Source organism: Macrobrachium nipponense, chromosome 43 (assembly GCF_015104395.2).
Source record: "Macrobrachium nipponense isolate FS-2020 chromosome 43, ASM1510439v2, whole genome shotgun sequence".
Lineage (NCBI taxonomy): Eukaryota > Metazoa > Arthropoda > Malacostraca > Decapoda > Palaemonidae > Macrobrachium > Macrobrachium nipponense.
The window spans coordinates 49,212,909-49,230,408 of record NC_061104.1 but is presented as its reverse complement, the minus strand read 5'-3'; the positions used below and the strand labels follow the sequence as shown (position 1 = coordinate 49,230,408).

Genomic DNA, 17,500 nt, shown 5'->3' with positions numbered 1-17,500 from the left:
ACATCTTGTTCGGGTTGCCCCAGGCGGTCCCTCAGTGTGAGGCACCTCTAATGTCTACCAGAGAGTTGCTAGTACATCTTCCGGTATATTTTGCATCTTCCAATCTTGGATGGTCGGGATGCAGTTAGATATTTTGGTCGAGCTTATTCTTAAACACATCTACGCTCACTCCTGATATATTCCTCAGATAGCTGGCAACGCATTGAATAGACGCTGCATTATCGATGCTGGTGCGTAGTGGATAATGTCCTGTGTGCTTTCCTTATTTTTCCTGGTATATTTTTTGGGCACTATTAATCTACCTCTGCTTGCTCTTTCTGATATTTTTAGTTCCATGATATTTTCTGCTATTCCTTCTATCTGTTTCCATGCCTGAATTATCATGTAGCGTTCTCTTCTCCTTTCCAGACTATATAATTTTAAGAATTGTAGTCTTTCCCAGTAGTCTAGGTCCTTAACTTCTTCTATTCTAGCTGTAAAGGACCTTTGTACACTCTCTATTTGTGCAATATCCTTTTGATAGTGTGGGTACCATATCATATTGCAATATTCAAGTGGACTACGAACATATGTTTTATAAAGCATAATCATGTGTTCAGCTTTTCTTGTTTTGAAGTGCCGTAACAACATTCCCATTTTTTGCTTTACATTTTGCCAACAGAGTTGCTATTTGATCATTGCATAACATGTTCCTATTCATCATCACACCAAGGTCTTTAACTGCTTCCTTAGTTTTGTGATGGTCTCATTATTAGGTCCCTTATATGCATATAGCTTTCTTTCTCTGTCTCCATAATTTATTGATTCAAATTTATCAGAGTTAAATACCATCCTATTTACCTCTGCCCAATCATATACTTTGTTAAGGTCTCTTTGTAGAGCGTTCCTATCTTCATCACAAGTAATTTCTCTACTTATTCTTGTGTCATCTGCGAAACTACTCACTACCGAATCCTTAACAATTATTGTCTATGTCTTCAATCATAATACAAACAGTATTGCAGCTAACACCGTACCTTGCGGCACACCGGATATTACCTTGGCTTCATCCGATTTCTCGTCGTTTGCAATAACTATCTGTTTTCTGTTGTGTAAAAATTCTTTTAACCATCTTCCTACTTTATCCACGATATTGTGTTTTCTAATTTTCTTCGCTAATATATTATGGTCTACTTTATCAAAAGCTTTTGCAAAGTCTAAATAAACCACATCTGTTTCATTTCGCTTTTCATATTTTTGAATATGTTTTCCGGTGGACTAACAGTTGGGTTTGTGTACTTTTTCCGGGTACGAAACCATGTTGTCCTTTATTAAACAAATTATTTTTTTATTAAATGTTTCATAATATTTTTTTTTCTTCATTACCCTTTCATACAATTTCATTATATGTGATGTTAGACTCACAGGCCTATATTACTTGCTCTAGTCTTGATCCACTTTTGAAAGTAGGGGTAATATACGCTAATTTGTGCTTCATCATATATCTTGCCTGTATCTACACTTTGTCTAATAATATTGCAAGTGGCTTTGCGATAGAAGGACTACTTTCTTTAACAAAATAGCAGGAATTCCATCAGGCCCTGCAGCAGCTCCATTTTTTTTTTAATTTAAAAATTTCATTAATAGCCTGCACAATATCAGCTTCATTAATATCTATGTCAGCTAAATATTCACTATTTTATCCTTACTTCTATATCATTGTATCTTCCATTATCTATTCTATTCTAGGGGTGAATTCTCTCTTATATCGTTCTGCCAGTATGTTGCAAATTCCTTTTTTTTCATTCGTTAATCTCCCTTCAATTCTCAGAGGGCCTATTTCTATTCTTCATTTTATTCATCTTCTTCGCATATGAGTATAATAGTTTTGGGTTTTGCTTGATATTTAATAGGGTTTTTTCTTCCAAGTCCCGTTTTTCATTTTCTTTTGATTGTATAATCTTTTTTTTCTGCATTTTCTTATCTTACTTTTTTGTTCTATAACTTTCCATGCATTTTTTTCTTTTGCAAGACCTTTTTTCCACTTTCTGATTTTCTGGAACAAGATTCTTCTGTCTCTTGGTATGCAGAATGATGTTTACTTTTCTTCTTCGGTATATATTTTTCCACTATTATCTCCAATATAATATCTCCGTATTTACCCTTATGTCATCACTTACGAAAATGTTATCCCAATCAATTTGTTTAATTCGTTCACTTAATTTCTGACCATTTTATATTTTTACTGTAGAAGTTGTATTTTCCATATCCTTCCCACTTTTTCATTTCTTGCTTATCTCTATTTTCACTTGCTTTGGAATGAACTGTTAATTCTATGACATTATGGTCTGATACTCGCATTATACACTATTATTTCTTTAACATAATTCATCTCGTTCACAAATACTAGGTCTAAAGTATTTTCCTTTCTTGTTGGCAGGTGATTTATTTGTTGAATGTTGTATTCTAGTAGCATATCTAATCGCTTTTCAAATTGCCTCTTATCTTCTGCACTACTATTACTCTCTTTTTTATATGTATAAGTACAACCACAATCTCCTATTCGTTCTTTCCATTCTACGAAAGGAAAGTTTGAAGTCACCAGATAGGAGAATAGTCCAGTCCTTGTGATTTCTACATATATCATCCAATTTTTCAATTATTAAGTCAACTCTTTAGTATTAGGAGGTCTATATATTACTATGTTCATCAATTTTTCAGATTCAAATCTACCGCTATTAGTTCACATTCTGAGTTACTATATTTCTCATATATTTTTCCTTGTTTTTTGTCTTTCCCATATATTGCGGTTCCCCCTTGATTCCTATTTTTTCTATCTGATCTATAAGTTTGGAACCCTTTTATTTGATCATCATTCCCAGTCTCTTGGGAATACAGGTTTCACTTATATTCATTATATCTATTTTCTTTTCATTTTGCTTGGGGTTAGTTCTTCTAAGTACTCTATTTTTCTTTTTGAGTTACTCGTAACTAAACCCTGCGCATTCATCACCTATGATGGTTTTGCGTGTTTTCTCCTTCATTTAATACTGATAGTAATAAGGATTTTCCATGTCTCTTCCTTTGTTCTGGTATGTTGTTCTTTTTTCATTTCCAGAAATTCTGACATTAAAAAATCCAACTTTTCCATAATATTTGATCTTCCTTCATCATAATTATTGATTTTGTGTCTGAATCTGCAATTTTCTCCGTTTCTGCAATATCCTCTTGCATAATAAATACAGTTATTATCTCTTGAGTAGAATTTCGGAGCTGATGCTTTGAAACTCTTTGCTGACACCTCTGCATTATCTCAATTGGTGGTTTGCTTTCTCTTTTACCTGATATTCTTGATTTCTCTCTTTATTTGTTTCTTTCTTATTTTGGATTTATTACTTGGTTGGTTATTTATTTGATTATGATTCATGGCTACAGGGTGCATATATTTGCATTTTTTGTCGAACTTACATCCTTTTCCTTCTTTTAGGTTTTACATATTTTTGGATGCAGATCTCTGCAATCATCCCCCCATATCATCTAAGTATGCACATTTACCATATATTTCATAGTTTTGACATATCTTAGGATGTTTGTAGTAACATCTTTCTCCAAATCTGCAATTCCCTCTTTTTAAAAGGTTGCAGATTTTGTCTTTCTTGTCTATTTTTTCCTCTTTCCCGTCATTGTATAGATCTGGGTAGAGCTCTTCGGGATTTGCTTTTCTGTTGTCATATCGTAATTTATTTCTCGTAGGTATGCTGCTTTATTGCCTCATATGTAGTATCAATGAGTATCTCTGCATCCATACTTTTATCTTGTTCTTTGTTTTCCTTATTTTTTTTCTGTCATTCATTTTTGTTTACTTCTCTTCTTTTCTTCGTTTTCCTCTTCTTCTTTTTCTTCTTCTTCTTCCTCTTCCTCTTCTTCTTCATCCTCAACTATTTGTACATTCAATCTTGATTTAATACATTGTCTATCCATGATAGACATGTTGAACAAAAAATTCTTGTATCTTTTCTCAAATCTTGTATTACCTCAGCACACTGTGGATGGGTCGGAATGTTGCATGCAGCACATTTTCTGATTAGGTTTTGTGGATTGACTATGCTATACCAAACCTTACACAGTTTGCATGCTTTTGGCATTCTTTTTCCTATGCATCAATTAGTATATTCACAAGATTCACCTTATTCATTTTCTTTGTCGGAATATGTTGGTTTATGTATATTTTCTTTATGAGTCTCTTGACCACTTGGATTTTATTTGGAACTTCTTCAATTATTTTCAAGATGTTTCATTAGATTTGTTCCAGTTTGAAGGATTATATCCTTCTAATATATCTATGAATGCTTTTGTATCTTTTTGGTTAGGACTGTTGAGAGAGAGAAGAGAAGAGAGAGAGAGAGAATTTTTTTTTACCGAGATCTTATTTACTGACACTAAGAATTTTCATCAAAACAGATTTTTTGAGATTCTTGATTGACTGGGATTTTATTTATTTATTTATTTATCTATTTACTATTTTCTTGGGAGAGAGATAGAGGAATTATGAGATAAATAACATTGGACTAAAGGGCAAAACCATATGACAATTAACCTGACAACCAGAATCTAGGAATACCAAAGCCAGGTCCTTTCTGCCTCTTCAAATCAACAAAAAGAAACACACACACACACATACGCAAAAACACACAGAAAAGGAATGACTCGATTTGAAGTGAAAATCACTGAGTAGTCTTTAAGTGTTTCACTTCACTTTTGTTATGAAATTTCGGCCGTCAAGCCAGATACTGGGGCACTTCCGGCCATTCAGCGCTTAAAGCAGCGAAAAGATGGAATTGGAATGATTGGAAGGCGAGAAAAACAAGACCGGGAAATAAAGAAGTGAAGGAAACCGAAGGTGAAGATGGGAGAAAAAAAAATCCACAGCTGCACTAAAGATTTAGATAGTTGAGAAAGGATGAACAGCAACACGGAAGAACGATGCGCAAATAGTGGCAAAGTTAAATGCATAAAAGTGGTTGTACGATAAAAAAAAAAAAAAAGTCAATATTTACATCGTTACCCAGTTTAAATGGTAAGAAAAAGATTCAAAACGATAAAAAGAATATCTGACAATGATTATTTCAGCATGTTTAGGTCTGTAGTGCTTCCATTTATTAAATTATTTATTAAATTGACTGAGAACGTTTGATTTGCCCCACAACGACAAGAAGGTTTGGAAATACTATCAGGGTCGAATTGGACGCTGCAACCGGACACCAGAATTACTTTATATCTTGCGCTTAAATCGGAGGCTTTGTAGTAGCGTTTCCAAAACGTATGATGAATTCGAAAAGATAATACGGCATTGTGGTTATTACAATTACCCTTCAGTAATGCCTATGATAAGATCAAACTAAAGCTAACGCTCTGAGAAAGCATTCAGGCATATCCTTCCTGTGAAAGGAAGATGAAAAAACCTATTATTATTATTATTATTATAATTAACGCCCTCATAAGGCATTCACGCCTATCCTTCCTATGAACGGAAGATATTACAACCTGTACGAGGCTTAAGTTAATTATTATTATTATTATTATTATTATTATTATTATTATTATTATTATTATTATTATTCTGACGTAGGCGTTCAAAGCAATCCTTCTTATGCACGGAATATATTAAAACCTGCACGAGGATGAAGTACAATAATAAATAATAATAATAATAATAATTAATAATAATTATTTTATTATTTATTATTATTATTATTATTATTATTTATTATTTTATTGATTATTAATTATTAACCCAGGGGAAATGGAAATGTCGTGGCTCACCGTCCTCGAGGACCTCAGCACTGTTTACCAATCATCAGTCACGGCGTGTGGTCGATTCCCGTCAGTACGGTAACTGGAAATCAATGAAGGGCAGTCACTGCAACACTGCACCTTCACAGCAAAGACACGCCAGTAGACGCATGAAAATGAAAGTTCCCAAAATATTAGAGTTTTTGTCTATATAATATATATATATATATATATATATATATATATATATATATATATATAATAATAATAATAATAAATAATAATAAATGGACCCCCCCATAAAAATCGCCAAATTAATAATAATAATAATAACAGTAGTATAATATCATTATTATATATTTTGTCGTTTTTATGGGCTTCTTTTATAAGATGGAATTCTGTTGTAACATAACATTTTTACCAGTCATATATATATATATATATATATATATATATATATATATATATATAGCACTTCAACACGTGATTTGTTTTTCGAAAGTTCCACGTGAAAGAATGGGGTGCAGGTCCTGACCGGTTTTGGGTTTCATTTCCAAGCCAATGAAACCGATCAGGACCTACACCCACCCCGTACCTTATTTTTTCACCTTTAGTAATATGATAACACATATATGTGTTTATGTGCAAACTGACGATATACACGAACAAGATCAAATCAAAAGAAACATCAGTCACCTTTCCGTTCTATTCTCTTGATCTCAATTGCAAATTAAAAAAAAAATTTTTTCCTGACAATTAAACAATCCCCATGCTCCAGAATCTTGAAACGCATCGCACAGCCTTAAAAAAAAAAGGGGGTGGGGGGGTGGGGTGGTGTGGGGACACGAGATTAAATCACATCGACAATAGTTCTGTTAACACGGCAGAATAACCACCTCGCACTTGAAGCCCTTGTTGGTCCCAAATAAGACTTGAGTCAACAGCTGGATTGAAGAAAAACCTCTTCTGCTGCTCATCCAATGCGTGGACTATTTTTTTTTTTCTTTCTATTGTCGGTGCCGACAGAAGAGCAACTTAAAAGTCCTCATCTAGTACTCCGGAGACAAATTATGAATGATGTGAGGGAAAAAACACAGAACTTACGCTGATTGAATAATAATAATAATAATAATAATAATAATAATAATAATAATAATAATAACAATAAAATAAGAAGAAGAAGAAGAAGAAGAAGAAAGAACGGAAACATATATTTGCTAACTGAATACTAATCATAATAATAATAATAATAATAATAATAATAATAAGAAGAAGAAGAAGAAGAAGAAGAAGAAGAAGAAAAAGAAGACGAAGAAGAAGAAGAAAAAGAAGAGGAAGAAGAAGGAACATATATTTGCTAACTGAATAATAATAATAATAATAATAATAATAATAATAATAATAACTAATAATAATAATAATAATAATAAGACAAGATGAAGAAAAAGGCAGCATACATTTGCTGAATGAATATAATAATAATAATAATAATAATAATAATAATAATAATAATAATAATAAGAATAATAATAATAATAAGAACAAGATGAAGAAAAAGGCAACATACATTTGCTGACTGAATATAATAATAATAATAATAATAATAATAATAATAATAATAAGAAGAAGAAGAAGAAGAAGAAGAAGAAGAAGAAGAAGAAGACAGGGAAAAGGATCAGGGATCGAAATGCAATATCCTTAGGCCACAGCGGTGACCCTATTGCGTCATCAGACGAAATGTGGTTACCATGACGGCTAGACGGGAAAGGGAACTGGGGAGAAGGGAAGAAAGATAAAGGGAGGGGGAAGGCTGGAGGAAGAGGTTGAAGCGAAGATGGAAGAGGAACAGACTGCGGGGGAATAAAAATGGTTTCAGGTAATTATGGATAAATAAATATGGCGCCTTGCGAGTTCTGGCTCAACACTAAGGAAAGAAACTGGAACAATAAGAAATATTTGAATCAATTCAGTATAAAGATAACGAAAACTGAGCGGTACGAAGAGAGAATTACATTAAAGTGCATAAAGAGAAGGAATGAAAGAAAGAACGAGAAGACGATAACAAGAATAAACATCAACACCAAAAGTAAATAATTAAGCAATACCGCCAATGCCAAAAAGAGGAGTGGAGAGAGAGAGAGAGAGAGAGAGAGAGAGAGAGAGAGAGAGAGAGAGAGAGAGAGCGAGCGCACAGACACCCGATCTTAAAACAAGTCGTCAAAACTCGCGCACCAAAATAGGTCAAATACATTGAAATTTGTCTGATTAGCCCAACATACAACTGACTCGTCAATGTGGAATTCGCTGCCTTCCCCAATGTTTCCTTAAACCTAACTCTCTTCAATGGTTATCTTTCAATCCATATCTCTCTCGAAGTCACTGGAATTGACATACTGATTTCCACTGATTCGTGCTGCAACGTTGACCTATGGTTACCTATGACGTTAGTATTTTGAAAAAGATAGAGAGTTATTATGACACAAGAGAAATTAGCAAGAAGTCTTTTCAATCAACTTAACAGCAAGTTGTGTGTCAAATATCGTTGAACATAGAATTAAATACAAGAGGAAGTGTTTAGAAAGCAAGATCGAAGAAAGAGAATATGATCGAAGGTACAGTAAAAGGAATGATTGGGGTTGCAGCTATGGGCCAGAGACTCTGCAAAGGACCTTTAGTAATGCCTACAGTGCACGGCACGAGGCACACTATCGAGAGTACTCCCCATCCGGAGAAATATAGTTGAAATTCAACGTTATATCGCATATAAATAAGAGTTACGGACGTACGAACGGATTGACTGAGCCCTGAGTTACGGGCGAACGAACGGACACACTACGGCATGAGTTACAGACATACAAACGGATTGACAGAGACCTGAGATACGGACGTACGAACGGACAGACTGAGGCCTTGGCCACACTGGCCCTGATAAATAAATCAATCAGAAGTGCCGAATCTATATATATGTCTGTTGGAACTGTCTACCCATGACTCCGACATCCAAGGCCAATAACGCGATCTGAAGCCTTCATCAGGCAGTAGTATTGTAGCTACTACTCAACGAAATTTCGTTGGCTTCAGTGTTATTGAAGCGTGCCGTGATGCCGGTGAAAATCAGGACACATTCAAAGGACTTCCTACCGTCGGCTTCATTTTAGAAGTCTCAATTTATTTGTGTGTAAGCGAAAGCTTTACCCATTTTATATTTACATAATATATACGTATATATATAGTATATATATATATATATATATATATATATATGTATATATATGTGTGTGTGTGTGTGTGTGTGTGTGTGTGTGTGTGTGTGTGTGTATTCTGCAGTATCATTTTGGTAATAATGAAATAGAGGTTCACGTAAACAACACCAGTTTGTTTTAGCGTTACAATACGAATAATCTCCAATCCTCTCAATACAATATTTCGATTAAACGTGACATCTACGAGAAGTCTTGAAACGTTCGTTTGAAATAACAATCTAGAAAACGTTGGACACACAAATTCTCCCAAGGCCCAACATAACCAAACGACTCGTTTTCTCCATAACGGAGTCGTAAGCTTTTTTCGCAAACGAAAGTCATTCGGACAAGATCTGAAGACAATGTCCATAAAAAAGGGACGCCCTAAAAAAATACAACACAGACTGTAAAACAGGGGTACAACACAAAAACTATAAAGAAACCTTGTGGGTCAAAATCCCCCCATCATGAAATGGATGCGTAGCCTTTAGAGAAGAGTTATCAAAAACCGGACGACGAATTAATGTCTCCAGATGAGCCAAAAACTGGTTACACGAAAATAAACGGTAGAAAAACTGGGGGAAAACATTATGATCATAGTTTTTCTTTGGCGCCCAGCGGGCTTCGCTTTCAGAGGAAGAATTGCATTTCCTAATAAAGTGAACAAAATAAATCAGAATTGTGAATTTCATAAGAAAAATATTAAAAACTTAATAAAGGCGACTGTAACAGAGCACAGCAGAACCATATAACTATAGCTCTCCATATTTTTCTTGACGTCGAACGGACTACGCTTTCAGAGAAAGAATTACATTTCCTTAGAAAAAAAAAATCAGACACGCGAATTTCAGGTAAAAAAAAAAAACGGGAACGTAGCAGAGCAAAACAGGACCATATAACTCAACTCGCCGAATCATTCTGTATCTCCACAATCAACAAACCCGATAACATCTCGAAAGAATAATTGCAAACAAGTTCCATCTACAAGGTTGCCTATAGGACTCAAGTCTCCCCCCCACAACCCGCACCCACCCACCCACCCGCCCCCCTCAAATACCGCACTTAGAAGAAACCCTTTAAAACCTCAACGAGGGAACTGAGAGGTTGTTGGCTATGGAGGTTGGTTATAGTAGTTATTCGCCGCTAGGCTTTCGTTATTCAAATGAACGACCCCATCTCTTAAGTGGGTACTGGCTCCATCCGGAGGGGAAGTAATCTAACCTCCTTGTAGAACAACGTGATTCGGAGAGAGAGAGAGAGAGAGGAGAGAGAGAGAGAGAGAGAGAGAGAGAGAGAGACCACAGGTCTCCTTAATTGATCTCAAAGGTCTATTACTAAAGTCTGGGGATTAAAAAAAAAAAAAACTTTTGATAACCCAAATTAATCAGACTCTTTAATTATCGTGTCTTTAGGCTCAATACATTCTAATTATTTTGGATCATCTGTCGTCTAACCCAGGGTAGAGGTTTTTTGTCCGTTTTAGTTTTTCTGTCGTTGTCTGGGTTTACCGTTATATCAGAGAGAGAGAGAGAGAGAGAGAGAAAGAGAGAAAAGAGAGAGAGAGAGAGTTAACTACCTAGTATTCGCCTGTGTAAGCGCTTTGCAAGTTGCAATTTTGAAATGAATAAGAATATGAGAGAGAGAGAGAGAGAGAGAGAGAGAGAGAGAGAGAGAGAGAGAGAGAGAGACTGACTAGAAATACAGGCTTTTGAAAATGCATTAATTTTTTGGCAGAAAAAGAAATTCATGTCGTGAAAATCGAAGATGCACAGGCTACCTAACTGAACCAGACGCTTCGAAATCCCATATCTATTTTGGTATTATTTACAAAATAATCTTAATTTACCAGAATGCTTCCAAATCCCACATTTTTAACTTTTTAAAAACTGGAGTGCTTCCAAATTCCACATACTTGTTTCACTGGAATGCTTCCAAATTATTCATATGATTTTAAACTGGAATGCTTTCAAATTACAATTATAATTTTAAACTGAAATGCTTCCAAATTACACTCATAATTCTAAACTGGAATGCTTCCAAATTCCAAACATTTTTTTACAGGTCATTTAGATAAATGATCTGAAAGGATTTTCGCCTACTCGGGGAGTATGCCTACAGACTACTTTGCTGTTGTTGTTGGGGGTAGGAAAGGTCTATGGAAGAACCTAAAAAGTCTGTGTTACGCATTGAATCAGGGCTGAAAAATGATTTCTAATAATATATAACATATTTATTTTAATTTTAGGTGGTGAAACAAGTCCCTATTTGATCGTAGATTTTATCACGTTTTAATTAACGTTAAAAGTTAGGAATATAACGTTTACAACTTATGTTCAAGTGGAAAATCTTGGTCACGTCCCGAGTAAGCTGGTGATCGGATCACGCCTTGTTCATAAATATATTCCTGCTTGAATTTCCACCCCGTTTAACAGATTGCTACCAAACAATCTGACTTGATGAAACAGCTCCCAAATGCAACAACAGATTCGTCTCGTTTCCATATGACGCAAATAGGACGTCTTCAAATGACTGCCACTAGTATACTTCTCATGATTTTGAAAATGTAACCGCCGACGGGGCAGGCAACCCAACAGCCCCTATCAAGCTTACCTACCTACCCACCCAACCCCAGCTCCCCACTCAAAAAAAATCATAGATAAAAAGATAAATAAATAGAGGGTAAGAAAGAGAAAAAAACAGATAAAAAGAAAATAAATAAGGGGTAAGAAAGAGAAGAGCCTAAAATCGAGATAAACAGCACAAATATATTTAGAATCATAGAAGGTTATAAGTCTGGAAAAATAGAGATCCAAAGTTTGGCAGAATGAGGGAAGGAAACTGAAAGTCACCGACCTACGCAAGGAGAACCTATACTCATTTTTTATTAGTTTTTCTAATCCTTTACTATTTTCTCCACCAAAATCCACTTCCTCCTGCTGACGGATATTCGCTATTTAGGCCCGTCAATCGTACAACGCGCTGTCATTAATCAATGAAACTCTCCAAGATCCACTCGTCAATTAATGGATGACACAAATATATATATATATATATATATATATATATATATATATATATATATATATATATATATATATATATATAAAATATTGACAACTTAGCCTAACATTGCGATTGAAGATAAACACCCAGTTCTTCACTGACAAGTTGTAATTACCTCTCTCTCTCTCTCTCTCTCTCTCTCTCTCTCTCTCTCTCTCTCTCTCTCTCTCTCTCTCTGTCTTTACGATGTCAATGTTTCTTACCTGTTCTGTGATACGCTTTCCAGCTTGGATGCTCCCTCCCTCCCTCTCTCTCTTTTTATCTAGGCCTTTTTTTCCTCTCATCTACATCTAATCTCCTTCTCTCTCCTGTTACATGGGTCCCTAATTACGTAGGCTTAACTACAAACACCGCCATAAAGAGAGAGAGAGAGAGAGAGAGAGAGAGAGAGAGAGAGAGAGAGAGAGCCATAAAACGTCACTAAGCCTTCACTGGCATTACAATCCGAGGAAGCATAGTAAACGGGGATGAACCATGGTCCTCTCTCTCTCTCTCTCTCTCTCTCTCTCTCTCTCTCTCTCTCTCTCTCTCTCTCTCTCTCTCAGAGCCAATGATTATAACTCACTAGACCAGATGGTTAAATTGTCACAGGCGCTTTAAAAGACCAACGTTTTTACATTCCAGATAACGTGAATTATGTCTAAGGGGATCCACTTAAGTGGTCTCTACCTTTCACTTTCTTCCTTCGGGAGTTAACGGAATCGGCTCTTAATCTATGGATGAATTTTAACTGATTCTACCTAGAATCGTGTGTTAATCTGTGGATGAAGTTTAGCGGATTCTACTAAGAATCGAGTGGCAATTTGTGGATGAATTTTAACGGATTTTACTAAGAATCGAGTGTTAATCTGTGGATGAAGTATAATGGATTCTACTAAGAATCGAGTGGTAGTTTGTGGATGAATTTTTACCGATTCTTAAGTGTTAATTTGTGGATGAGGTTTAATTGATTCTACTAAGTATAGAGTATTAATTTGTGGAAGAATATATCCCAAAGTATTCTAACTGATTCTACTACTAATTGAATGTTAATTTGTGGATGAATTTCAATCGATTCTACTAAGAATCGACAGTCAATTTGTGGCTGAATATATCCCAAAGTACTCTAACTGATCCTACTAGGAATCGACAGTCAATTTGTGGCTGAATATATCCCAAAGTATTCTAACTGATCCTACTAGGAATCGACAGTCAATTTGTGGATGACTATAAGCGTAGTTATTATAAATGATTCTACATTCCAGCCAGCATACACATCTATAACATTTCACAATCTGATTTTATTTATCAACGCTTAATTACAGACTACTGTTTAACCAAAATATAAAACCATAAAAGATTTATATGAGACTTAACTATCATTTGCCTTACAGAACTAATTGCTCCACAGTGTTATTACGCGTCTTAGCAGTATGCCTTTCATAACTTAAATCAGCCTGTATAATATTCTGAATAATGTATTCAGTGGCTTCGTTAAATAACATTTAAGTCTATCAATGTTTAACCATTTTTTTTGGGTCGGCAGTGTCTTTCAATATACGATATTCCAGTACATATTTACCTGTCTTTCCTGAATCATCGATTTTAGTTGAATTTATTTTCAAGAGTCACATTTATGAGCCCCTGATTAGATTAGTTAAATTAAAAACATTTTCCGCAAGATCGTAAGTATCTCTGTCTACTTACTACAAACAAATTTAGCTCATAAAAAAAACACACACACACACACACAACACATTGCAACCATCATGGGACCAAACTATTTAACGTAAATAAAAAAAAACACGAAAACATTGCAGCCATCAAGGGACCAAACCATTTAAAGTTAAAAAAAAGATCAAAGGAGGTTCAATGACGAATAACGGGTTAATTGAACACTTTTAAGTTGGTTTCAATGGTCGCCTGCTTTGCTCTGATGCGACTTGGCGTCAAGCGATATACTACCTCCTTGAAAACTGCCTGGAATCAGTTTCAAGGTCCGTGTTGACAATGCAACACATTAGGCATCCAAAATAAAAATACTTTTATAATATTCAGAATGGGTGAAGATTATTAAAAACAGTAAATAACCTTCCACTACTACTACTACTACTACTATTAATACTTTTATCACCCTGTTGTCAACGATGCAACAGATTTTATATTCAAATAAAAAAATTTCGTCATAATATTCAGGAAGTGGAACGAGATTATAAAAATAAAATGAAAACTTTTACTAATGCTATTATCATCTTGGTGTCAACAGTGCAATTGGCTAATACATACAAAATAAAAAAAATAGTTCATATCAGCAAGAGGTTCAAATCCTTGCAATGTGTTAATAATAATAATAATAATAATAATAATAATAATAATAATAATAATAATAATAATGTTCGACAGACAGAAACTACAATAAAAACTAAACAGCATCCAGACGGCCATACTGTTCAATGAAGTTTGCTTGAGGAATCTAAAGTCTCGAAATAATAATAATAATAATAATAATAATAATAATAATAATATTGTGCATGTCTGGCAGTCATGGATATCTGAAAATACATTCCATGACATTAACAGCCCACAAAAGCCCCACAGTTTTCCCTTCAGCATTTCTCTTTTTCCAAAACACTTGGAGGACCGGTTTCATTACATCCCGTCAGAACTCAGTCGTGGATTGAGCGACGAAAAATCGGATTAAATACGCAACAATTCTTCCGTAACTCTGGAAGGTGACTCATGCTTCCTACTACCGCGGAGAACGTCCAGCACTTGCACGGCCTCGTTGAGCAAATAATAATAGTAATGACAGCAGTCATTTTCCTGGCAACCCTCCCTTTCATTTTCCGAAATCTTCTCTCATCCCTTTACTTCGTTTCTTGGTACAATTTCTTTGCTTTTTTTTTCCAGTTTCATATCAGCCGTTTCCCTTTCTGCAGATTGTCACATCATCTCCGCCATGTTTTTTTTTTTTTATTTTTTTTTATTTTTTATGTATTTTTTTTTTTCTTACTAAAGAATGGACCGGCGAAATGGAAATGCGCTGACTCGGTTGCCTCGACCAAGATGAAGGCAAAATCGTTACTAGAGATAAATAATAAACGTGAATTAAACTGAAATGGAAACAAGGTATGCTCCAGGGATCAGTAATCATTCTGGGTTGTTTCACACGGATTTATGTTCATTTTGAGAGAAAAAAAGGGCAATACAAATCAGTAATGAAATTAATTTCAAGATTTATCTAAATCATTTAACAAAATTTGTAACAAGAGCTTTCAAGAGCCATATTCAGATGGTCAAGAGCGTTCTATACATATATTTTATATAAATACAACATTATTGTTGACTTTTCATTTGAATGAGAGAGAGAGAGAGAGAGAGAGAGAGAGAGAGAGAGAGAAATGAATAACCTAAACGACAAAACATAAAACATCAAAAAACTAATTTATGACGAAGACAACAATCACTTTGCTTCACCAATCTTAATTTTATTTTTTCCTTGGAGTCAAATTTTATAAAGACGAAACATAACGAAAAAGACAGCCTTTCACGAAGGTAGAAGTCGATTTAAAATACGCAAAACGCGTAAGATATTCCTTCTAAACACGTGTACGTACTAAAGTTCAAGTTTCTTGGAAGTGACGTAGATAGATACAACTTAGGCCAAAGGCCATTAGCTGGCAACTATGAGGCCATTCCGCGCTGAAAGGAAAACTGAGGACCTGGTGTTTGAAAGGTGTAAACAAGAGGAAAGCCACGCAGTTGCACTCTGAAACAATCTTAAGAAGAGGGTAGAAATCAAATTGGAAGAATAATATGAATGGAGGTACGGTAAAATGAACGCAGGGGATTGCAGTATAGGCCACAGGGACACTGCAAAAAATCGAATTACCCTCCTAAGGGGGAAATGAGAGAGTGCACGCATATTGCGGAGCGAGATCAATACAACGACGAACTTTTCCACTTTGTTTCCAAAGATATGATAGAAATGAATCAAAGATTTAAAAGAAAGGAGAAAATCATAATAAAAAGGAAATCTTACCTTGCCCTCGAAGCCTGATCGCACACGACTTCGTCCTGAAAATAAGGAAAAGAAACAAGAATTAATAATAATAATAATAATAATAATAATAATAATAATAATAATAATAATAATAATAATTATATAATACGAGTAAATCCTGTTTCTCCACGAGTGGGGCGGGGTCGGTAGGGGATCGGGAGGGTGGAGACTAGAGGAGACAAAAAAAAAAAAAACTTTTTCTCATATATATATATATATATATATATATATATATATATATATATATATATATATATATATATATATATATATATATATATATATATATATACACCACTGTGGACTTGTTCACCATTTTAATGACTTGTTATATATACTGGGATTTTTATGAATAATAATAATATAAACAACAGCCGTAATGACACATGCCATAGATTGTATAACATGAGATGTAAGGTTCATTAAAAATAATCTTTTAGAATACTCAAATTAGGCCCTTGGGATCCTGTTATCCAAACATAACATTACTTATTATATATATATGTGTATATATATACACACATATATAAATAATAAAAAAAAATTCCATGGGCATGAAAAATACGACCATTAAAATATCTAAATATCACGAAACTAATATCAGAACGGTCACAGTAGTATAGATTTTTCTATCTTTTTAAATCACATCAATGACAGGTTCTTATTCCCTCTTAATTGACCGCAGGAAACTGAAAGACAAACTCCTGAATAACAAGTGCCATTCGTAATAAAAGTGAAATACATATATATATATATATATATAAATATATATATATATATATATATAATATTATATATACAATGAATAAGAATGTCTAGTTGACTTACACAAACCACGTGCCTTCTGAATTTACGAGGTATTGAACAATCTATGAAACAAAGAGAGAGAGAGAGAGAGAGAGAGAGAGAGAGAGAATGGAAGGAGGTATGAAAGATAAAGGAACGAAGGGCGGAAGAAACGAAGGCCGGAAGAACGAGAGAGAGAGAATGGAGGAGGTAAGAAAGATAAAGGAACGAAGGGCGGAAGAACGAGAGAGAGAGAGAGAGAGATGAGAGAGAGAGAGAGAGAGAGAGAGAAATGGCAGGAGGGACGAAAGACAAAGGAAGGACGGAAGGAAGGAAGGAAGCATCGTATACACACGCATAGCTCCAAATCTCAGCAGTTAAGTGTATCCATGAAGTGCACGTGACGACCGGGGGGATGGGAGATTATTTATAAAAAAAAAATGGATTGGGAGGAAACAGGGGGTGGAGGAATGAAAGAGAAGGTAGGAATAAAATTAGAAGAAGAAGAAGAAGAAGAGGAGGAGGAGGAGGAGGAAGCAATCATGAGACTTAGCGGTTAACCCCAATAGCTCAAGTATCATACGAAAAATCTATG

The 17,500-nt window shown here is 34.7% G+C and overlaps 1 protein-coding gene across 5 annotated transcripts in view; it reads right to left on the bottom strand.

Moving 5' to 3' along the window:
* The window catches only part of LOC135213728 (protein spire homolog 1-like), a 426,989-nt gene that overhangs the window by 388,751 nt on the left and 20,738 nt on the right, over positions 1-17,500 (bottom strand). For all 5 annotated transcript variants that reach the window (XM_064247840.1, XM_064247841.1, XM_064247842.1 and 2 more), the window contains exon 2: positions 16,099-16,133. In XM_064247840.1, the coding sequence (XP_064103910.1) occupies positions 16,099-16,133 (35 nt within the window). The remainder of the gene's footprint in view (positions 1-16,098; positions 16,134-17,500) is intronic.